This window comes from Delphinapterus leucas, chromosome 1, assembly GCF_059928025.1.
Source record: "Delphinapterus leucas isolate spDelLeu-1000000601 "Yukka" chromosome 1, BTC_Dleu_Yukka2, whole genome shotgun sequence".
NCBI classification, from domain to species: Eukaryota; Metazoa; Chordata; class Mammalia; order Artiodactyla; family Monodontidae; genus Delphinapterus; species Delphinapterus leucas.
In genome coordinates this window covers 95,219,193-95,243,661 of record NC_143129.1, presented here as the reverse complement: position 1 = coordinate 95,243,661, position 24,469 = coordinate 95,219,193, and the positions used below count along the sequence as shown (strand labels likewise).

At 39.7% G+C, this 24,469-nt stretch overlaps 1 protein-coding gene across 8 annotated transcripts in view; it reads left to right on the top strand.

Moving 5' to 3' along the window:
- The window catches only part of EEIG2 (EEIG family member 2), a 144,664-nt gene that overhangs the window by 84,530 nt on the left and 35,665 nt on the right, over positions 1-24,469 (top strand). For 2 of the 8 annotated variants that reach the window (XM_022584186.3, XM_089918643.1), the window contains exons 6-10: positions 7,085-7,188; positions 11,021-11,116; positions 11,242-11,431; positions 11,531-11,658; positions 12,465-12,534. In XM_022584186.3, coding sequence (XP_022439894.1) covers positions 7,085-7,188; positions 11,021-11,116; positions 11,242-11,431; positions 11,531-11,658; positions 12,465-12,534 — 588 coding nt within the window. The other 6 variants (XM_022584183.3, XM_022584185.3, XM_089918654.1 and 3 more) reach the window with 6 other exon arrangements.

Sequence of the window (24,469 nt, the reverse complement as noted above, 5' to 3'; positions counted from 1 at the left end):
GTCTTTATTCCTCTCCTGCCCCTAGGTTCTTCAGAACCTTTTTTTTTTGTGTGTTAGCCTTCGGTATTTGTTTTTCTCTTTCTGACTTACTTCACTCTTTATGACAGTCTCTAGGTCCATCCACCTCACTACAAATAACTCAATTTCGTTTCTTTTTATGGCTGAGTAATATTCCATTGTATATATGTGCCAGTTCTGATTTATCCATTCTTCTGTCGATGGACACTTAGGTTGCTTCCATGTCCTGAGTATTGTAAATAGAGCTGCAGTGAACATTGTGGGCCATGGCTCTTTTTGAATTATGATTTTCTTAGAGTATATGCCCACTAGTGGGATTGCTGGGTCGTATGGTAGTTTTATTGTTAGATTTCTAAGGAACCTCCATACTGTTCCTCATAGTGCCCTTTCATCACTTTAAATGTGTCCTGCCACTCCCTTCCGGCTTGCAGAGTTTCTGCTGAAAGATCAGCTGTTCACCTTATGGGGATTCCCTTGTATGTTATTTGTTGCTTTTCCCTTGCTGCTTTTAATATTTTTTCTTTGTATTTAATTTTTGATAGTTTAATTATTATATGTCTTGGCATGTTTCTCCTTGCAAATATCCTGTATGGAACTCTCTGCACTTCCTGGACTTGATTGACTATTTCCTTTCCTATGTTAGGGAAATTTTCAACTATAATCTCTTCAAATAGTTTCTCAGACCCTTTCTTTTTCTCGTTCTTCTGGGACACCTATAAATCAAATGTTGGTGCATTTAATTTGTCCCAGTGGTCTCTGAGAGTGTCCTCAGTTCTTTTCATTCTTTTTTCTTTATTCTGCTGTGCAGTAGTTATTTCCACTATTTTATCTTCCAGGTCACTTTTCCATTTTGCTGCCTCAGTTATTCTGCTATTGATTCCTTCTAGTGAATTTTTAATTTCATTTATTGTGTTGTTCATCACTGTTTGTTTGCTGTTTAGTTCTTCTAGGTCCTTGTTAAACGTTTCTGGTATTTATTCTATTTCCAAGATTTCGGATCATCCTTACTATCATTACTCTGAATTCTTTTTCAGGTAGACTGCCTATTTCCTCTTCATTTGTTTGGTCTGGTGGGTTTTTATCTTGCTCCTTCATCTGCTGTGTGTTTTTCTGTCTTCTCATTTTCTTTACCTTACCGTGTTTGGGGTTTCCTTTTCGCAGGCTGCAGGTTCGTAGTTCCTTTTGTTTTTGGTCTCTGCCCCCAGTGGGTGAGGTTGATTCAGTGAGTTGTGTAAGCTTCCTGGTGGAAGGGACTGGTGCCTGTATTCTGGTAGGTGGGTCTGTATCTTGTCTTTCTGATAGGCAGGGCCACGTCTGGTGGTGTGTTTTCTGATGTCTGTGAACTTAGTATGATTTTAGGCAGCCTCTCTGCTAATGGGTGGGGTTGTGTTCCTGTCTTGCTAGTTGATTTGCATGGGACATCCAGCACTGGAACTTACCGGCCATTGGGTGGAGCTGGGTCTTAGCATTGAGACAGAGATCTTTGGGAGAGCTCTCACTGATTGATATTACATGGGGCTGGGAGGTCTCTGGTGATCCAATATCCTGAACTCGGCTCTCCCACCTCAGAGGCTCAGGCCTGACACCAAGGCGGAACACCAAGACCCTGTCAGCCACACGGCTCAGAAGAAAGGGAGAAAAAAAGAAAGAAAAGAAAATTATTAAAATAAAAGTATTTTTAAAATAATAATAATGAAAAAAAAGAGCAACCAAACCAATAAACAAATCCACCAATGATAACAAGCACTAAAAACTATCATAAGATAAACATAAAAATCAGTCGCAGACAGCAGACCCCAAATCTACAGTTGCTCCCAAAGTCCACTGCCTCAATTTTGGGATGGTTCGTTGTCTATTAAGGTTTGATGCAGGGTGCATCAAGTTGATTGTGGGGATTTAATCTGCCGCTCCTGAGGCTGCTGGGGGAGATTTCCTTTTCTCTTCTTTGTTCACACAGCTCCTGGGGTTCAGCTTTGGTTCTGGCCGCCCTCGGGCATCTGTTCCCGCCCAGACAGGGTGGGGTTAAAGGAGCAGCTGATCAGGGGGCTCTGGCTCCCTCAGGCCGGGGGGAGGGAGGGGTATGGTAGTTATAATTGGAATGCGGGGCGAGCTTGTGGAGGCAGAGGCGAGTATGATGTTTCAGCAGCCTGAGGTGCGCCTTGTGTTCTCACAGGTTCCTGGCAGTGGCCTGTTGCACAGTGACCTGCGCTTACACACAGGCTTCTTGGTGGCTGCAGCAGCAGCATTAGCATTTCATGCTTGTCTCTGGTGTCCGAGCTGATAGCCGTGGCTCACGCCCATCTCTGAAGCTCATTTAGGCGGTGCTCTGCCTTCTGTGGGCAGACAGGGAAGGAATCCCCTCTCCTCGTGCACCATGAAACAATGGTCTCTTGCCTCTTCTGCAGGTCCAGACTTTTTCCCAGACTCCCTCCCGGCTAGCTGTGGTGCACTAGCCCCATTCAGGCTGTGTTCACGCAGCCAACCCCAGTCCTCTCCCTGGGATCTGACCTCCAAAGCCCAAGCCTCAGCTCCCAGCCCCCTCCCGTCCCAGCAGGTGAGCAAACAAGCCTCTCAGGCTGGTGAGTGCTGGTCGGCACCGGTCCTCTGTGCGGGAATCTCTCCGCTTTGCCCTCCGCACCCCTGTTGCTGCGCTCTCCTCCGTGGCGCTGAAGCTTTCCCCCTCTGCCACCCACAGTCTCCACCCGCTAAGGGGCTTCCTAGTGTGTGGAAACTTTTCTTCCTTCACAGCTCCTTCCCACTGGTGCAGGTCCTGTCCCTATTCTTTTGTCTCCGTTTTTTCTTTTTTCTTTTGCCCTACCCAGTACGTGGGGAGTTTCTTGCCTTTTGGGAGGTCTGAGGTCTTCTGCCAGCGTTCAATAGGTGTTCTGTAGGAGTTGTTCCACGTGTAGATGTATTTCTGATGTATTTGTGGGGAGGAAGGTGATCTCCATGTCTTACTCCTCTGCCATCTTTAAGGTCCCCTACTATTGAAGTGTTTTAAATCAGACAGTAACATGTTCATATGCACATTCAGAAAGACCACAGTAAGAGTAGCATGGAATAGAGGTAGGCAGACTAGCTAGGAGACTCTTGCACTCATCCAGGTACAAAGGCCAAACTCAATTAATTGGTGGAGGCAGAGAAGAGATCATGAATAGGAAAAATATTAAGAGAGAGGGCTTCCCTGGTGGCGCAGTGCTTGAGAGTCCACCTGCCGATGCAGGGGACATGGGTTCGTGCCCCGGTCCAGGATGATCCCACACGCCGTGGAGCAGCTGGGCCCATGAGCCATGGCCGCTGAGCCTGTGCTCCGCAACGGGAGAGGCCACAACAGTGAGAGGCCTGCGTACCGCAAAAAAAAAAAAAAAAAAAATGTTAAGAGAGAATCTGCGGGGTGTGGAAATTAATTGGATATGAAGGAAAGTGAATAGGAAGGACACAGAGGCAATATCTAGAATTCTAGTTTTGGTGACTTTTTTTTTTTTTTTTTTTTGTGGTCCATGCCATGCGGCTTGCAGGGCCATGGCAGTGAAAGCGTGAAATCCTAACCACTAGGCCACCAGGGAACTCCTTTTTTTTTTTTTTATCGAAGTATAATTGATTTACAATATTGTGTTAGTTTCAGGTATACAGCAGAGTGCTTCAGTTATGTATATTTTTTCATATTATTTTCCATTATAGGTTATTATTAGATATTGTATATAATTCCCTGTGCTATACAATAAATTCTTGATGCTTATCTATTTAATGTATAGTAGTTTGTGTCTGTTAATCCCATACTCCTAATTTATCCCTCCCTTTCCCCTTTGGTAACCATAAATTTGTTTTCTATGTCTGTGAGTCTCTTTCTGTTTTGTATATAGATTCATTGTATTATTTTTTTGACTCCACATTTAAATGATATAATGTTAGCCTTTGTCTGACTTACTTCACTAAGTGTAATATTCTCCAAGTTCATCCATGTTGCTGCATATGGCAGTATTTCATTTTTATGGCTGAGTAATTTTCCATTTTATATATATATATATATATATGTGTGTGTATGTATATGTATATGTATATGTACACCACGTCTTCTTAAGCCAGTCATCTGTTGATGGGCACTTGGGTTGTTCCCATGTCTTGGCTATTGTGAATAGTGCTGCTATGAACTTTGGGGTGCTTATTAAGTCAGAGAATGTTTTGCCTATGTTCTCTTCTAGGAGTTTTATGGCATCATGTCTTATATTTAGGTCTTTAAACCATTTTGAGTTTATTTTTGTGTATGGTGTGAGGCAGTATTCTAATTTCATTGATTACATGTAGCTGTCCAGCTTTCCCAACACCACTTGTTGAAGGGACTGCCTTTTCTCCATCATATGTTGTTGTCTCCTTTGTCATAGGTTAATTGACTATAAGTGTGTGGGTTTATTTCTGGCTCTCCATTCTGTTCCATTAAATCTGTATATCTGTTTTTGTGCCAGTACCACACTGTTTTGATTACTATAGCTTTGTAGTATAGTCTGGAAGGGTTATGCCTTCACCTTTGTTCTTTTTTCACAGGATCACTTTGGCAATTCTGGGTCTTTGTGGTTCCATATAAATTTTAGGAGCATTTGTTCTAGTTCTGTGGAAAATGTCATGGGTGGGACTGCCCTGGTGGTGCAGTGGTTAAGAATCTGCTTTCCAATGCAGGGGACATAGGTTCTAACCCTGGTCCAGGAATATCCCACATGCTGCAGAGCAACTGAGCCCATGCAGCACAGCCACTGAGCCTGTGCTCTAGAGCCTGCGAGCCACAACTGCTAAGCCCATGCCACAACTACTGAAGCCCACACACCTAGAGCCCATGCTCTGCAACAAGAGAAGCCACCGCAATGAGAAGCCTGCACACCGCAACAAAGAGTAGCCCCTGCTCACCACAACTACAGAAAGCCTGTGCACAGCAACGAAGACCCAATGCAGAAAAGGGAGCCCTCTTGCACTGTTGGTGGGAATGTAAATTGATACAGCCACTATGGAGAACAGTATGGAGGTTCCTTAAAAAACTAAAAATAGAACTGCCATATGACCCAGCAATCCCACTACTGGGCATATACCCAGAGAAACTCATAATTCAAAAAGACACATGCACCCCAATGTTCATTGCAGCACTCTTTGCAATAGCCAGGTCATGGAAGCAAACTAAATGCCCATCGACAGACAAATGGATAAAGAAGATGTGGTACATATATACAGTGGAATATTACTCAGCCATAAAAAGGAACGAAATTGGGTCATTTGTAGAGACATGGGTGGACCTAGAGACTGTCATACAGAGTGAAGTAAGTCAGAAAGAGAAAAACAAATATATATTAACGCATATATGTGGAATCTAGAAAAATGTCACAGATGAACTGGTTTGCAAGGCAGAAATAGAGACACAGATGTAGAGAATAGACATGTGGACACCAAGCGGGGAAAGCAGGGTGGGTGGTGGTGGGATGAAATGGGAAATTGGGATGACATATATACACTAATATGTATAAAATAGATAACTAATAAGAACCTACTGTATAAAATAAATAAAATTCCAAAAAATTAATTAACTTTTAAAAAAATCCATTAAAAAAAAGAAAGAAAATATCATGGGTATTTTGATAGGGATTGCTTTAAATCTGTAGATCGCTTTGGGTAGTATGGCCATCTTAACAATATTCTTCCAATCCAAGGGCATGGGATGTCTTTCCATTTCTTTGAATCATCTTCAGTTTCCTTTATCAGTGTTTATAGTTTTCAGCATATAAGTCATTCACCTCTTTGGTTAAATTTATTCCTAGGGTTGTTTTTATTGTTTTTCTTTTTAGCCAGTTTTAAATGGGATTTTTTTTTCACTTTCTCTTTCCTGTATTTCATTGTTAGTGTAAAGAAATGCAACTGATTTCTGTATATTAATCTTGTATCCTGCTACCTTTGAATTCATTTATTTGTTCTAATAGTTTTTGTGTGGAGACAGAGGCAATATCTAGGATTCTAGTTTTGGTGACTTTTGGATTATAATGGCATTCACAGAGAAGGGGAATATAGGAAGAAAACAGATTTGGGGAAAGAGTATGAGTTTAGTTGGACAAAAACTTGCAGGATAAATATCCTGCATATTCCAGTAGGATATGTAGTTTTGAAATTTAGGAGACCCTGGGATAGGAATAATCTATCAATTAAGTAGGTTTAATGGCAGTCTTAAATGTCTATATTCCCAAGGACCTGTATTGAACTAATACAGTAAGATTTTAAGAATTGCCACATAATGGATCAACTTCATGATCCCCCTTCAATCGCCTTCCTGTTTTATTTCAGGTGACCAAGGGATAGTCTCTAGGAAGATGTGATTTTCCTCTCAGTAACCAACTCAAAAGATTAAGGATGTCCTCTTAAAAAAAAAAAAAAAGAAGTTCTTAGAACTCAGTCTTGCCCCTCCCTGCTTCACACCTTCTACATGGAGATGGGAGCCTTGAATGAGCCAGTGAAAGTCTATCCATCATCTACTCCCAGAGAATCCAGCCCAAAATATCAAATCTAAACAACTGGGGCTCTTTATAGACTCTCCCTGGGGCAGGTGGACTGTTTACAGGGAAGAAGGAAGAAGATAAAATCATGGATAATTTAAGTTAATGGAGCCAACAAGAGATCTTAGGCACCGGAGCCGGAGGCATGAGGTATCCCCTCCAGCCTCAGCTGCCAAGGGGCTTGTGCCACCACCTCCATCTCACAGAAACATCCCTGCCTGGCCTGAGAGTAGAGCTGACGAAGCGCCTTCCACCGACACTGCTGAGAACATACCTCCTCTCTTTTCCCAAAGCAGTGCCCTTTCTGGTCTCACTTTTTTTGTTGTGTAAAAACCCGTTTTTCCCCAGTGAATTTTATTCAGGTTTTGAGGATGTTCATACATTATTTGTTGATTTTTGTCACTTTCATCCTCAAGGAGGCAACATCACCTGGCACCTTACTAAGGCTGTGTAGTAACTACGCAACCAATCTCTTAACAATATTTCGAACTTTCAGATTCACCAGAAATCAAGTTCTGACCCTTAGAAATGTTTATTTACAGGCCTCCTTCTACATCAATGTCTATACCAATTGCTGGTGAATCTGAATCTCTGGAAGAAGATAGAAAAGGTGGAGAGACTCTCAAAATTCATCTTGGGATAGCAGGTATGGATTGTCGCTTACTGGTTTTTCAGTTTGTAAGAAACAGTACTACCCTAAAAGTTTCCCAAAGTCCCTCCCAGATTTAAAATTCTGTGGGTATATATAACTTGAAATAGGCCAATAATTATCAGCAGTTTCAATTATGCAATGTTTCATTTTGTCTAAAGGGTGTGTTATCCTCTGACCAATTAAAAGCTAAATGTTGCAGTGACACTCCCACCCCCACCATTGTATGCCTCTACTCCCCACAGAAATGACAGGACACGACAGGATTGTTCCCGTTCCACATGCCCAGCAGCTTCTGCCAGCCATCTCTCAGGTGGTGCTTCTCTTGCATGAATCACATACCCTCTTTCATTGGTTCCCAAACATTAGTGCACATCAGAATCACCTGGTGGCTTGTTAAACCATAGATTGCTGACACTGCAGCCAGAGGTTTTGATTAAGTACATCTAGGTTGGGGCCTGAAAACTGCATGACTAAGTTCCCAGGTGATGCTGCTGTTCCTGCTGCTGGGCCCAGGCCACACCTTGGGGGCCACTTCTCCAGGCAAACACCTAGTCATAGGCTGCTCCCCAAGCTAAAAGCAGGTGGGGGAATGTCAAGTTGGCTGGGGAAAAAGCATTTATGAGCTTCCTTTTTTCTCCCACGCCATGTGACCAGGGTTATTATTTGAAAGAATGAAAAGAAAGGTGTAGTGATGTGGTTAACATTTTCACCACTTTTCACATTGCAAAGATAAGATTTCTTATGCGTAATAAGGATTCTCAAATTTCCTGATTTGGGATCAGTGAATCCTTTGTGTACTTTTAACTCTTGCATTAGCTCCTTGTCTTCAGTATTTAAATATTATGAATTCTTTCTCATGTTGGAAACGAAACACTCATTAGCCCTACATCCTTCTCCATGTACTGCTCTCCCATAGGCTCACACTCTCCTTCCCCCACCATCCCCCACCCTCTTTCTCTCAGACTCAGGGGAGCAAGTTATAGCCAAACTTCTAGGAAGAATATACTGCCCATTTATTCCTAAACTCATGTGTGGTCTGGCTTCTACATTCTGCCCTCTCTTGATGATGTCTCCAAGAACATGACTGTCAAATCCTGTGGGCATTTTTTCTGCTCTCATCTGAATAAATTGGCCATTTATTCTTTCTGGAAGCTTTCTCTTGCCTTGGCTCCCACCTCTTTTCCCTAGCTTCTCAGAGGCTTCTTTATCTTCTTCCACCTTCCTGTTAAAATATCGATACTGTCCAGGATTTGGTTCCCTCCACTCACTTTCCCTGGGTGATGGCATCTGTACCTGGGATTTAACTATCACATAAATGTGAATGTGATCATGTAAATATGAGTTAATATGTTTGATTTACAAATTCATGTTGCCTCCAGGCCTCCGTCCTGACCACAGGCACATATTTCCAAATGCTTTTTGGAAAGGTCCACTTTATGTCACATTAGACTGAAACCCATCTGTTTATCTTTTTTTCTCAGCAAGCTTCTAAGTTCTTCGTGATCAGGTCTTAATTTTTCTTTGTATCAACAGCATAATGGCCGGGGACACAGTAGAAATTCCATGAGTAGTGAATGGGTGTCCTCAGGTGTTTCAAATTCCACATACCCAGCATGTCGTCTTCCTAACTCTTCCCCCTGTATTTTCTGTTGCAGTTATCCTGGCACACACTTCTAGTTAGTAATTAAGTACTGTCATTTGTGTCTGCTCAACATATCTCAGCTGAATTATTATGAAAATCTTCACTCCTTCACCCCCTGTTCATCCTGCTGCCAAAGTGATCTTTCCAAAATGTCAATCTGGTCAAGCCGCACCCTTTTTTTTTTTTTTTTTTGCTGTACTCGGGCCTCTCACTGTTGTGGCCTCTCCCGTTGCGGAGCACAGGCTCTGGACGCGCAGGCTCAGCGTCCATGGCTCACGGGCCCAGCCGCTACCGCGGCATGTGGGATCTCTCCGGACCGGGGCACGAACCCGCGCCCCCTGCATCAGCAGGCGGACTCTCAACCACTGCGCCACCAGGGAAGCCCCACACCCTTTCTTACAGCCATTGAATTATTTCCTTCCTTAAACCCATAGGAGAAGGTCCTTCATTAGCAGGCATCTGCTCATCTCTCTCTTTCCTTCAGTCATCTACACCACTACCCTATATGCCAACTTTACCAAACTGTTTGCTTTCCTACAGACAAGGCATGCTTTTCCCTGCCTAGTCTAGCCGAGAAATTCCTATGCATTGTTAAAGACCTGGAGTTAACCTCCTTTATGAGGTTGTTCCTTCATTACCAAGTAGTGTTTGATGCATTTGTCCTTTGGAGCTCTTGATAGCTTCTTTTTGATGCTTGTGTTTTGGTACTTGCCACGTTGTATTATAACTGCTTCTACTCTAAACTGTGAAGCATATATTTTATCTTATTTATTTTGTACCCCTATATCTTGTACAGTATTGGGCACTGACCTGGTAAGAGCTTAATAAATAATTATTGAATGAATACATTTTGAAAACCAATAAATAAATGGATGAATTAAGATCTGAGCCGGGCTTCCCTGGTGGTGCAGTGGTTGAGAATCTGCCTGCTAATGCAGGGGACACGGGTTCGAGCCCTGGTCTGGGAGGATCCCATGTGCCGCGGAGCAACTAGGCCCGTGAGCCACAACTACTGAGCCTGCGTGTCTGGAGCCTGTGCTCTGCAACAAGAGAGGCCCGCGCACTACGATGAAGAGTGGCCCCCACTTGCCACAACTAGAGAAAGCTCTCGCACAGAAACGAAGACCCAATGCAGCAAAAATAAATTAATTAATTAATAAACTCCTACCCCCAACATCTAAAAAAAAAACTATTAAGATCTGAGCCAATGCTAGGAGTAAAGTATATAACTCTTGATATGAACCAACTCTTTTAGTTCAGAATTTGCTGTAGCCAAACATTTGGGCTTAGGACCACTGTCAAGCAGGACTAGGGATGCTGGTTTGGATTTGTACCTTACAGTCTGTCCAGAAATGAGAAACCCTTTGCAGAAGGGTCAGGTCGCTCCAGTAGCTTACTTATTTGGCAGCATTCGTTGGCCCATCTGTGTTCAATATCATTTATAGAACTGCTGCTATAATTGCTGTTACTCAGTTGGTTTCCTTTTGCCTCTAAGTGAAAAACAGTTCTAGTTTCCAAATATTTCACCCTAATGAAAATGGTCACCCTTCTGCATTCTGTGGAAGAAGCCTAGTTCTGGAAATACATAATTGGCATCTGGAATATGCACATTATTAGGAAGATAATAGAAATAGCTTTGACACTGCTTTTTTTGTGCATTGACTTTGAAACTGAATACTAGAATCAATTTCTGAAGAACCTTATTCTCAGTGCTACATCACACGCTGTTTTGATTTAAACCACATACATTTGTCCAAATTATAGCCTAGCACCAGCATCACTAATGCAAAAGTAACAAAGTGTCTGCTGTCGTGATGGATTTGGGGAGCAAGATTTCCGCAAAAACCACCCAAAAACCTGGCAATTTTGTGAGAATTTATAAGAATCCATCTGACTTCTTTTTATAAGAGAAATACTAAATATAAAAACTGAAATAGTTTTATTTAAGATAGAGTGCTATTAAATCTTATGAAAAGTACGATAGCACTCCAGTAAACTGAGGTATTTAAGTTCTTTGCACAGTATTTCTTGCAGCACAGTTGTTTACATTGTACTGATTTAAAGGGATTTCTTTCACTCTGTAACTTGATAATGAACTTAGTTTCTAAAATACGTAGATTAGAATACAAATTGACCATTGACTTGTTGACAGTAATAGTAACATTATGTTATGACATATTGCAGATCTCTCAGCAAAGAGTGCCTCTGTTCCAGATGAACTTGGCGCCTGTGGACATTCTAGAACATCAAGCTATGCAAGCCAGCAGTCAAAAGTATCAGGTAGAGGCTAAGAGTGAAGTTGAATTGCTCTGAAGGGACTTGGAATTGCTATGGTGCGGGAGGAGAATGTTTGGCTGCAGTGTGTTTGATACTAGTGTTACATTCAGAGTGATTTTCTCTGACAGGGTATAGCTCTTGCCACTCCCGGTCATCTAGTTTCTCTGAGTTCTGCCACAGGAGAAATACCTCAGTGGGAAGTACATCAACAGGAATTGAAAGTATTCTAGAGCCATGTGATGAAATGGAGCAAAAGATAGCTGGACCAAGTCTTGATACAGCTGATAAAGAAGATACAGCTTCGGAAACACTCAACAGGTATCATTTTGGTCTCAGTTTAAACGGAAAAAAGAAAAAAAAAACACTTTTTTTTCATAACATAATAAAAAAGGAAATTTTAAAAACTTATTTTCAAAGATGCCCAGTGAAACAAGATTCTGTAGAATCTCAGCTGAAGCGAGTTGATGACACCAGAGTGGATGCAGATGATATTGTGGAGAAAATATTACAAAGTCAAGACTTCAGCCTAGATTCCAGTGCAGAAGGTGTGTAGATAACCATTAAGTATCTATGGATGTATGTGACCCGGGTTTGTATAATCAATGTGGTCGGCAGTAAAGAGTCAGTACATTATGATACTGAGTGTTCGGTATTTGTAAAATAAATTTCACACCCATAAAAATCTGAAGATAACTTTTTATTTCTTGGATAGTTTAGTTTAATGGATATTAAATTTGGGAAAGAATTAACTTTAGTTTAAAAATATCAATTTTAAAGAAAGCTTTTATTGTATTTTTTAACTATGCATCAATGTCTGCCATGATTATATACGTTATGACAGATAGCTACATCTGCTTTGTCATAACTGGGCATGAGTACCTCAAGTCACTGTTGCAATTTGGAAGGTTAGGTGGTGATCTTCAAATGATAGTGAGTAACAGAATGCCTCATCCCCTCCTTAGCATTTTCACTGAAACTGAAAATTCACGTGCCACCAATTTGAAAGTTATAATTATTCATGCTGGTGTGAATAGAGAGCAGTTAACAATGGACTTAGTTTCATTATGTAACTGGTTGTAAAGAAAAATAATTAAACCCTGCTTGAGGAAGTTTGTAGGAACAGCTGCCTTCTTTACTGGGCTTTAAGAAAAATAGCTTTAAGAAAGTTAACAAGAAGTAACTATTAGGATATCTTTTAAACTGTCTGTTTTAAAACATGTATGTAGTTCTTTTTTTAAGTTTTTATTTCTTTAACAAAACTGAATGTAAAATGTGAATTTATTATAATATGAATGTTATTTGACAATCTAACAATTGTACCTATAACAAATATTGTAAATGTATATTGCAGAAGAAGGACTGAGGTTATTTGTGGGTCCTGGGGGAAGTACAACCTTTGGCAGTCATCATCTTCCAAACAGGTATGTAGTCCAAAGAGTATCTCACTAAAATGAAGAATAGACTGACTTTTTCTTTTAAATGCTCATGAGTAGAAGATGAAGGTTACAAAGTTTGTATTAGATTGAGGCTAGAAAGCACAATATTAGTAGTTCCATGAGAAGAATTACAGCTCTTAGTGTAGCTCTTAGTTTTCCTTATCCTGAATATGTTTGAAATTGTATTTTATAAGTTTATTTGTTGATTTCCTTAGATGTATTTTTAGAATGTATTAGTAGAGAACTGGTAGAGCACCGGGCAAGCTGCAGTGTACAAAGGACATTTAGAAAAGAGTTCTTAGGCTGCTAGCTTACAGCAAAGCAAAATTATATTTTCAATCAGCGATCTTGTCTGTTATGAGCAGTTGACACAACCACTCAGTAGCAGACACTGATATTAATCTTTCTTGTACTCTCTTTTCTGCGCCCCACTAGAGCCTAACATACATATTAAGAAAAATAAGTTTGGAAAACTAATTTTCGTGTTGGTAGTTACTTAGACTCGGATGAAGAAAAGGCACCTGCCAGACTTGGCATTCTGGTTCCCAGCACTGCAGCAGGTAACGGTGAGCACAGATGCTGAGGACACCTTCGAAATGCTGATCACTCCACTGCTTCCCCACAGCCTGGCCCCTGTGCACCCAGTACCCAGTATTCCCGTGGAGTATTTATGTAGAACTCCAGCACAACGACAGCCTAAGTCAGAGTTGCAGGGGGAGGGAGCCCCCTTGGTCCAAGACAGTTATTTTATTCTCTAATGCTCAAAACCAGAAGGAATGTTTAATTCATTTCTTCTACCAATACTCATTTTATTGAGTACCTCCTATGCGTCCATCACATTGCAGGGCCCAAAGGATGCAAAGGAGCAAACACCTACATCAGCAACTGACTACCTTCAGATGTGATAGGTGGGAATAAAACTGTGCTGTGGAGGATAGAGGAGTCACACAATTTAGACCTTTTGCAACTTTCATTTACTTATGCACTTATTAAATTCAGTAACAATTTATTGGGCCAACTTGTGGTTAAGGGTGCAAAGAAGAAAGACCCAGCTCTTACCCTCAGCTAGATTATAGTCTAGCATGCGAGTTTGGAAAACTACAGCCCGTGGGCCCTGTTGGCTCACTGCCTATTTCTGTAAACAAAGTTTTATTGGAATACAGCCCACCTGTTTACGTATTGTCTACACATATTGTCTGAATTGGCTGCTTTGTGCTACAGTAGGAGCCATGAGCAGTATAACAGAGACTATGTGGCCCTCCTAAGATATTTGTTATCTGACCCTTTCTAGCAGGTGAGATAGACAAACTAAATTTTATAGCAGTATGATAAATTCTATAATACAGAGAAGTAGAGGAAACTCTGAGATGGCACCTCACTCAGGCAGAGAAAACTTCCTGGAAAAGTTGACACTTGAAGAGGGTCTTTGGGAGAATAAAAGATAAGTGAGCGGTTACGAAGGGGTATGTGGAAGACAGATATTCCTGGTAGTAGGAACAAATAGAAGGAACTTAACAGGCATAATAATTATAATATATAATTATATAGTAGTGAATATATAATAATTATAGGCAATACTTATTGAACTTTTATTAGTTATGTGCTGAGCACCATGTGTATGTTTCATTCAATTCTCATCTCTTTCAATACTATTATTAGTTTTTTAAAAGAGGAAGCAAAGATAAAAAGAGGTTAAGGAAGTTTACCCAAGGAAGGCCTTAAAGCTAGTAAGTGTTAAAACCAAGGTCATACCCATGTCTCTTGAGTCTAAAGCCCATTCATTGTACTTAATCATTTTATCTTACTGGTTTATGAATAATATCACCTACTTAGAGAATGCCCATAAACAGGTTTTTCTAAGGAGGTGGGGCATGTGAAATGGAGTTGTGGGACATGAGGCTGGGAAGTATCTTGAAGACAGGTTGTAAAGAGCCTCCGTCCCCATAACAAAATGTTTACCCTTCTTGTGTACACTGGGGAGCCATTGGTCATTCTTCAGCAGGGAACTGACCTATCAGATTGGCATTTTAGAAAAGTAACTGGCCATAATTTTGAGGGTAGATAGGAGCAGGGAAAGACTAGTAGCAGGGAACTAGGTAGAAGAATGACATTTATAAGGACAATGACATGTATGGTAGAGAAAATGTGTTTTTGAGTTAAAGAGACAGGTTCACATCTTAACCAGACCACGACCACTTTGGGAGTAAATCATTTAACTTCAGTTGAACTGAGCTCTATTAAAAATGTGATCATATGCCTACTTCCTGGAGTTGTTATAAAGTATAAATGACATGATATACTCAGTAAGCCCTAGCTATTATTATTTCAGGTGGAGAAACAGCAAAAGCTACAGTTCCAACCAAAAGGAACCAAAATAATGAACGCATGGGCTATCTCATTAGACTACTCAGGGTCCAGTCATAGCTCTTCCACTATTGACTTTACAGTGTTAGTAAACTCTCTGTAAGCCTCATTTTCCTCACCTGTAAAATGGGAATGGTAAATAAGTTATGTAACTCATAGGATTTTTGTGAGGGTTAGGTTTAGATCATTTATGTAAAGTTACTTAGCACAGTACCTGGCACATAAAAGGTTCTCAATATATGCTAGCTATTTGTGTTGTTTGCAGAGAAAAAAAGATAATTTCTAGTTGAGAGAGAATCTAGAACCTAGGATATAAAGGCATTTATGTAGTTAAGAATTCTGGCTCCCGTCCTCCTTCCAAATGAATGTTAAAAAAAATCACCCAATACGTGAAAGCCTAAAGGGACAATTAGGGGTTGAAGCAGATTCATATTACATGCTGAAGAATGTCAGAAACAATGTGTCATGGTGAAAGGAGGCTGGGCCATGGAGTCAGATATGGGTTCTGTTCCTGGCTTAGCCATAATTACCCAGCTTAGCCATGATCTTGACATACTGCATCTCTCACTTGCTACCAAAAAGACAGCTGCATCCCTGGGAGAACAACACACGCTCTGGAGTGGGCTGCCTGTGTTCAGTCCCAAGCTCCACCATTTATTAGCTGTGTGTCTTTGGTAAGTTACTTCACTTCTCTCTGCCTCAGTGTCCTCACCTATAAAATAGTGATGATAATAGAACCCACCTCATAAGAGTTAATAGTGTTAAAATTAAACGAGGGAAGACATGGTAATGCTTAGGACAAAATCTGGTGTGCAGTAAACACTCAAGTACTTTATATATACTAATTAAAGGTCTGTCTCTCAGAGTTCTTATGGCAGTTAATTTGAACTGTCCAGCGAGTACTTGTTCACATAGGCTCTCCATAAATGGTGGGTATTCATCAGAGAAGCTAATGTGTTAGTGTCAGATCCATTATGTAAGATAAACTAGTAGCACAGGATGAAACCAGAATCATTTACCTAGAGCACAGAAGAGGCACAAGAACCACGGTTCCAAAAGGGAACCTGTGAGATTGAAGAGAACAGGGCAACAAGTGATAGAGACTTGGGGAGGACTGTTTGCAGTAATCCATTTTAAGTCTAGTGGATACAGCCTGGCCAGCTCAGGGCTGCTTACAGAACCCCGCATGTACCTCCTTGCTTGCCTTTGGGACATTTAATTTCTGACAAGTAGTCTGCTTTCATTTCTACTTTTATTCCTCTGTGATTTATCTTTCATCTCTGACTGCTTTTAAGCTTTTCTCTTCATCTCTGGTTTTTAGCAGTTTGCTTATGATGTGCCTTGGCGTGTTTTTCTTTGTGTTTATTCTGCTTAGGGTTCATTGAGCTTTTCTTGAATCTGTGGGTTTAAAATTTTCATCAAAATTGGAAATTCTGCAGCCATTATTTTTTCTCCACTCCTTCTGGTACCCCAGACTTACAAATTGTAGCTCCTGCATCCCTGAGCTCTGACCTGAGTCCTCCACTGACAGAGACCACCTAGCCGTATCTGGGTCCTCCCTCCCTGTGCTGTAGGCTGGGAGGGTCCAGAAGGAGATGGCTTTAGGCAGCAAGCTGAGGCAGTTTGTCTGGCTTTTCTTTCTTTCTTTCCCTTATCTCAGGGCCCGTCCCATGCTGCCTGCTGTCCAGTGTGTGAAAACTGTTGTTTCATATAGTCTATCCAGTTTTCTAGTTATTTGAAGCAGGAGCGAAAGTCTGGTTCCTGTCACTCCATCACTGCCCGAAGCAGAACCATTTTAGGGCATCTAAAAGCCTATGTGCAGTGGTGCTCACCAAGGTTCCTTCAAATTCTGATTATCTGCAGCTGTGAAAGAGCGTTCACTGGTATTCTGTTGAGGATGTTCCTATTTCTTCTTTAGAATGAATCTGTAAGAACAGAAGTCTCTGAGCAATCAACTGAGAATTCCAATTCAGTCCTGGTGGACTAGTAACTACTACCTTACTTCCATTTTTTAGAATTTCCCCTTAAAATTCCATTAAGGGCAGAGACCAGTCATGGTGGTTGCTTCTGGTCTTACTGATCTCTGGCATACTCAGAGTGAAATGTCAGGTAGTAGTCCCTGGCATCTTGACAAATGAGGAGATAGGCGCCTGGTGATAACTTTAAGCAGTAATACCCTCCCACCATGCAATACCACTTTAGCTTTCCTCCTAATCACTCAGGAGGGGTCAGTGAAAGGGTAGAATGATCCTCATCCAAAAATAAATCCAGCTCCCTCAAAAAGACACTGTGTTTATAGGCTCATAGAAAACCTTTATCAGGGGAGTTCGGGGTTTTTTTTTTGGTTTGGTTTGGTGTTTTTCTTGTTTGTTTGGTTGGGGTTTTTTGCCGTGCTGCAAGGCTTGCAGGATATTAGTTCCACAACCAGGGATTGAAATTGAACCCGCACCCTTGGCAGTGAAAGCGCGGAGTCCTAACCACTGGAGTGCCAGGAAACTCCCAGTTTGGATGTTTTGAGCACTACCTGCCCTGGACTCCTTACATGGTGCCCTGCAATAAACGCTGCACTTTCCTTCAGCACCAGAAAAACAAACACAAAAACCTTATCCTCCCAGACCAAGAAACAATAGACGGAACATGTGTTCATTCCATTATAACATAAGGCCAAGGTACCAGGTGAATCAACAAAGAAAAAAAAAAAAACCTGTTGATGAGGTCTTTACTTAATTTAAGTATTTCTAAGTACTTTATTCACAAAGCTTGCAAATTTTAAGTCTTTTAGTATTCTCCATATTTCATTAATAGAGGTCAGTTAGTACCTGGCATATTAGGGCAAAGGCTAAGCTGCTATAATAAAGAAACCCAAAAATAAAATGGCCAGCCTGGAGGGACAGCTTTGCCCCAGAAATGATTCACTGGTGCAGGTACCTCCATTTTGTCCTTTACCATCCTCCTTACCTGTGTTATCAAAATTGCTACCAGTCCAAGGCAAGCAATGTCCCTTTAAAGCAAGTGAGGCAGAAGTTGGCATATCTCCATTCACGTTCCCTGGGGGTGAAACTTACTCACAAGGCCACACCTGTAGACAAAGGAGTTCAGGAAATGTCTCTAACCAAGCAGGCTGTCCCTAGCTAAAACCATGGAAAAGGGGAGAGTAGATGTGGGAGGACAGCCAGCAGTCTGACAAACCATGCTCGTGAAGAAATAAAGCCCTCTTCAAGATCATTTTCCCTTTTAATCTGCATTAGCATAGATATAATTTACAATACTGACCACCTATAAAGACATTTGCATTCGACTAAAATAATTTTTGTGCTTCCTTGTTAAGTACGTTAAGACGCCACAATACTAATGCAACTAAAAACTATCATCCATTAAGTCAGCGCAAGACCTGAACTGCTAGAGTCAATATATGCTCCTGGATTTACATATAAACATGTTTGCCACAGTGTGTTGATAGTTAAGAATTTGGAAACATTACTAGATTACTGTGGGAATAAGTATGAGGTGATCAGGGACTAGACTAATCCCAGTGTATTAATTATAAACATTCAATACTTCAAGTACTTTCTCTCTGTGATATCAAATATAAACCTTCTGGATATCAAATCAAGTAGAAAATGCCTAATGCACTATCTCTTTGGGGACAAAATTAAGTGGAACAATCTCAAACACTACAGCTCACAAGTTTGAAGTTTTGTTTTGTTTTTTCCCTACTTTTAGGGTGGGGTCTGGAGCTTATGAACAAGTTGTGATCAAACGCTAGAAATCAAGCTGGTGAACTGAAGCTTCCCTAGGGGTTTAAGATGTGGTCAGTTGAGCTGTCAAGGCACTTTATTCAAGCACTTATGAGAAAGTGAACCTATTAAAAAAAAATGCAGCATGTTCATCTATCAAGAGGAAAGCCAACACTGATTTCTTCTCTGAAGGTGCCCACCACTCTCCTTTCTCACCCACCCACAGGGAACATCGGAATGGTAGTATCAGGGCAGTGTGCCGCGTGTGCTTACAGGTACACAGCTTCTGTGGTCACTGCACATAATAATGAAAAGCCTTCTTTTTTTTTCAAAACATCCAGTGGGAAAAACAGCACTATACATCTGAGTATAATTTTAATGTTGAAGTGTAAAACGTGTGATAGAAGTGCTTGACTGATTTGGGCTCTAACTTTTTAATTTTATGTTTGAGAGACAATAAGTGAAAATAATTTAAACTCTATAAACTTTGCCAAGAATAGATATAATTCCTGTGAAGGAAATCTTCCATATTATACTATCACGGTATTGTACTAAGTTCATTCACTCTTTTTGATGCAATATTTGATATAAAATGTGGGTGTTCGTGATTTGGGAAGGTGTTATACTACATTTTAAACATGTAAAATGCTTAATTCTAAATGTATTAGTCATAAATTGAATAACAAATGTGAGTTATTTAAGTCTGAGATACGTGAATGGGTATAATGCTATTATTATGCAGTATGTATCATTACTTGTTAATATTAGATGAGCTACAGAATTCCCACTAGCACTATATGAGAGACCGAAGTTTAAGACTCCATATTGTTAGGCTACCATAAGACACCCTGATGTAAGAGCGCTGTTAACAGAATAATATCTGATGGTTTCAGGAGTCAAAATTTAGAACAACAGGAGGAAAATTGTGATATGGTCAGAAACAGAGCTGCCTTTTCTCTGTAAGTTCAGGCTTACATGAAACTGAAAATTATTCCAAGGAGGTAGTGGATAAAGGACAGGGGACAGCCACTTGACATCACTGACATGGACCCATGGTTTTCTGTTTTCTTCTTTACTGTATCAGAAATTAGTTATTTTGAGGCAAGAATAGAATATAACATACATCAAATAGAGCTTTTAAAATAAGAATATCTGATCTGGATCCAGTTAAATAGCACAGCAGATAAACCTTAAGAGTTTTTCTGGTCTTACATGACAGTGTCTGTACGGAAAGATCTTAATTTTCTTGGAATCACTCAGTCACTGAAGAAAAATATTGATTCTGTAGAACCAGTCATTCCCAGTCCTTACTTTCAAAACCATGTCCAAGAAATGTGCTGTGTTAGAATTACTTTGGTCTAATATTTCCATGTTGGCAAAGTCAGAGGGAAAAATATATTATTTTTTTAAATTTATTTTTAATATTCAGATTTAGAGGTTTGAAAATTTTTGAATAGTTCATGTTAGGGTTTTTTTTTTTAATATTTCAAGGATTGGGTATTCCAAATTAATTCAATACTACTTTTATAAATAGATTCTGATATTTTTTTAAAGAGATAACACCCCGTTTTAGAATATCTTGAATGTTGAAAGATAGGATTTTCTGACTTATTAGTCATGCTTTTTTATTTTTTAAGATTTGTTTTGAAGAAAAAAAATTGACCTGAACATTTTAGTCTAACCAAGGAAAATATTACCTTAATGGTAAAGACATGCCGTCTGCGAATAAACAGGTGAATTGATCCATTCGTTATATATCATGGGAAGAAAAAAACAATCAAAGAAAGTTTTTAATAGAGATGTGAAGATATTGTTTAGAGAGACATTTATTATGACGTCTTAAAAACATATTTTTCTATTTTCAAAGTATTCTAGGCTATGTTTTTTATTGGCACTTCTGCAGATGATTTTGCAGTTTTGAAAGTGATAATAAAAACTAGATTGTAAGTTAGGTTCAGTGAGGACATTTTCCAGATATGTAAAAGATGCTGTGATTAGGGCACTGCCCACATCTTACTCATCCTTGGCTGCCCTTGGCCCAATACCTTTATACAAGACTGGCTCTTGGTATTTAAGATGATATAGCATTATTTTTTAAGAACAAAATGTGGAGAGATTTTGAAAATCGTGCCTTTACAATTTGAGCAGCCACCAGATACATCTTGCTTAAGGTACTAGTAAGTATAACATATGTTTTGATAAGTAGAAACATTAGGAAGAAAAAAGATGACGGTGTCCGCTTTCTTCAGTGAAAGCCTGGATTTATTTTATTCTATTTTGTGTTCTATCATAATACTTTGCAATCAGATTTCATTACAGTCCTTGAAAATATTTGTTAAAGGACCTAAGTGTCTTACTTTCTAGTTTTTCTTAGAGTATATACTAGTAATATCTTAACCATATAGCTATTGAAAAAAATCTGCTTATTAAATACCAAGTCTACTTTTGGTTCCATTTTGAGTTTCAAAAATAAATCTGAAAAATTAAATCTTAATAACTTTTCAACTTTTAAATATTAAATATTTTATTTTTTTAATATTAAAGTCGAATTTTAAATCACCTAGTCCTGGAGAATTTGCCGATATATAACATTTTCTTTTTCTAATCTTACCCTAGAGAAAAAGATTGATGGTATTTTTAAAGCTAAGTATTTCTGATCAGATAATGAAGTGTCTTAAATACCTTGTTTGGGGGAAACACAGAGACCAGTCAGGAGCCCACTTCCTGTGACTTGTGCTGGTGAACAAGACTAGAGAGGATGTGAAGGGTAGCAGAGGGCAGAGAAGGCCCTGGGCCATTAGTTTACACTCTGATGGTTGACTCCCCCTTTGCGATGGTGGTGGTGAAGGCTTCTGTATACAGACAACTAATTTGGACTGGTACTTATAATCTGAGAAAGTCTTGGCCAAGAATCCTAAAGTCCACCAACCCATTTCAGCAAAATACTATCAGAGTAATGATGTCCTAACTAGATTCTTCTGTATATGTGCTTTTTGGTTTTTTAAATGGAAACCATGAGCCACAGAGGTCCACCACTTAGCCCATTTGTTGCTAGAAGGGAAAAAAATCTCCTACTAGCCTCCAGTCACCCACACATTCAGGTGTCAATGAGTTTTAATATATTAAAACATCCAGAAGTATTTTTAGAATTTAAGATTTCCATGCTAACTAGACTACCTTACAAGTTCAAGCTGATGGTATTATTAAATACTTCGTTGAAGTTCTCTGAAGTGTTAGGCTTCCATTATATATGATAATGCTCTAAAAGATACTGGGCTTATATGACAGGGTTGCATTTTATTTTAACAGACCTTTAACTGGGGCAGTTCAGAAATTATGCTTGGTCAGTTCTCTTGGATGGTATGTCATGTTAATGTAACCTAGTACTGTAGTTGAAATTGTGTTGTGCCGTTACCCATGTGTTGGCTTAGGTACTGTACATAGTCTTAATAGCTGAGATGTTAAAGAAGATGAAGTCTAAAAATACAAAGGATGAAACATGCCTATATTAACCTGTTTTAAGACTGCTTTAGATATAAAGGCCTTATTCCCTTATATATGTGACTTTTCAGAAGATAGTATATACACAGTATATTTTAAATGGGCATGTGGGTGGTCTCTAGCTACTCTCCATATGACAAAACTGGCAAATTTTTTTATTTACGTGGACAACAAACTCCACATTTACAAACGTTTATGTTCATCTTATGCATATAATAATGAATTCTCTTGCTGATATTCATTGACCAAATCCCACATACAGGAAGACATTTACGGTATATTCAGTTTGTTTTTTTGGAAATACATCTTACTTGGGGGATCACCTTCCTCTTAGACATTTATTTGGTCCTCTGGAAATTGATACAGTTGTGGGTAATCATGTAAATGTTTATGAAAAATTTTTTATTGAAGTGATTCCATTAGTATTCTAATCTCTAATACATGGAGAATGACCTTCATATTTATATATTTCTTTATTTTAACCTCCCAGCTATTAATCCAGGAAATTTTTTCCTTTTCTTTGCCAAAACTTTTTATTGTAAAATATTTGAGTAATGTAAAGGTGAATCTTATACATGTTCAATAAAAATCATATCTTTAACTTTAGAATGTTGTTTATACTTTAAATTTTCAGTTAAGGGGCTTCCCTGGTGGCGCAGTGGTTGGGAGTCCACCTGCCGATGTGGGGAACACGGGTTCGTGCCCCGGTCCGGGAGGATCCCACATGCCGCAGAGCAGCTGGGCCCGTGAGCCATGGCCGCTGAGCCTGCGCGTCCGGAGCCTGTGCTCCGCAACGGGAGAGGCCACAACAGTGAGAGGCCCACATACCAAAAAAAAAAAAAAAATTCAGTTAAGATTCTGTCAGAAATCTGTCCGTTGCTTGCCAAGGAAAGAAAACCAAAAGGAAAAGACCAGCATGTAACTCCTCCCTGAGGGCTTCCCTTTATTTATGACCAGGTAGTATAGCCAGTTTACAGGCTTGAATGCCTCCAGTGAAAGACTTTTCTCTGAGACCTGAGGCAGCCCCTGCCATCCTGTGGGCATGGACTTTGGAGTAAGACAGACCTGAGTCTGAATTCAAACTCATCTCTGAACCTGTTTTCTAATCTAAGATGGTGATAATACCACCAACTCTTTTGGGTTGTGATGAAGAACACAAAAGCTAATGTAAGGAATATGCCGTAGGTACTCAGTGTTTGATCAAGCCAAAAATTTGTCTTTGTGTAGCATCTACATACATACCTTAATTCTAGTGTTAGACATATGGAAGATGGTCAATAAATGTGGCACTATTAGAGGTTAAAATCATGACTTAAATGATATTCATAATCACCACACCCTTGTACAGACTGCTTTTCCTTTTGACTAGAATGTCCTCACAGAGCGGAAAAACAATGCCAACAAATTCTCTCTGCTGATATTCAAATTACAGCAACAACTTCAAGTTAATAAAGAACTATGGTTCAATATGAGTTTGGACCTGATCTTTCTATGTAGATTGTCATGATTTCCCTGGACAGTACAGATTAAGAAAGGTTACATAAGTTAAGGAGAAAGTACCCCACTTGCTGGCAGAAGCAGGGTGGGGTTATGGCCACTCTAGGGGAAACCCTCAAACCTCCTCCCCAGTACACAGGATTGTACGGGATCATCTGGGACAACTTTGTGCCTATCACAGCAGAACCTAGCAGGAGCCTCTGATCTGTCCCCTCAGACTTTTCAATATAGTTGATGTACAATATTACGTAAGTTACAGGTGTACAACATAGTGATTCACAGTTTTTAAAGCTTATACTCCATTTATAGTTATAAAATATTGGCTATATTCCCTATGTTGTACAGTATATCCTTGTAGTTTATTTTATACTTAATAGTTTGTACATTTTAATCCCCTACCCCTGTCTTGCCCCTCCCCCTTCCTCTTCCCTCTGGTAACCACTAGTCTGTTCTCTGTAAGTTGGTTTCTTTGTTATATTCACTAGTTTATTTTTTAGATTCCACATATAAGTCATATCATACAGTATTTGTCTTTCTCTGTCTGACTTACTTCACTTAGCATGATACCCTCCAAGTCCATCCATGTTGTTGCAAATGGCAAGATTTCATTTTTTATGGCTGAGTAGTATTCCATTGTGTGTATATATATATATATATATATATATATATATATATATATATACCATGTCTTTTTTATCCATTCATCTGTTGATGGGCACTTGGGCTGCTTCCATATCTTGGCAACTGTAAATAATGCTGCTTTGAACATTGGGGTGCATTTATCTTTTCAAATTAGTGTTTTCATTTTTTTCATATATATA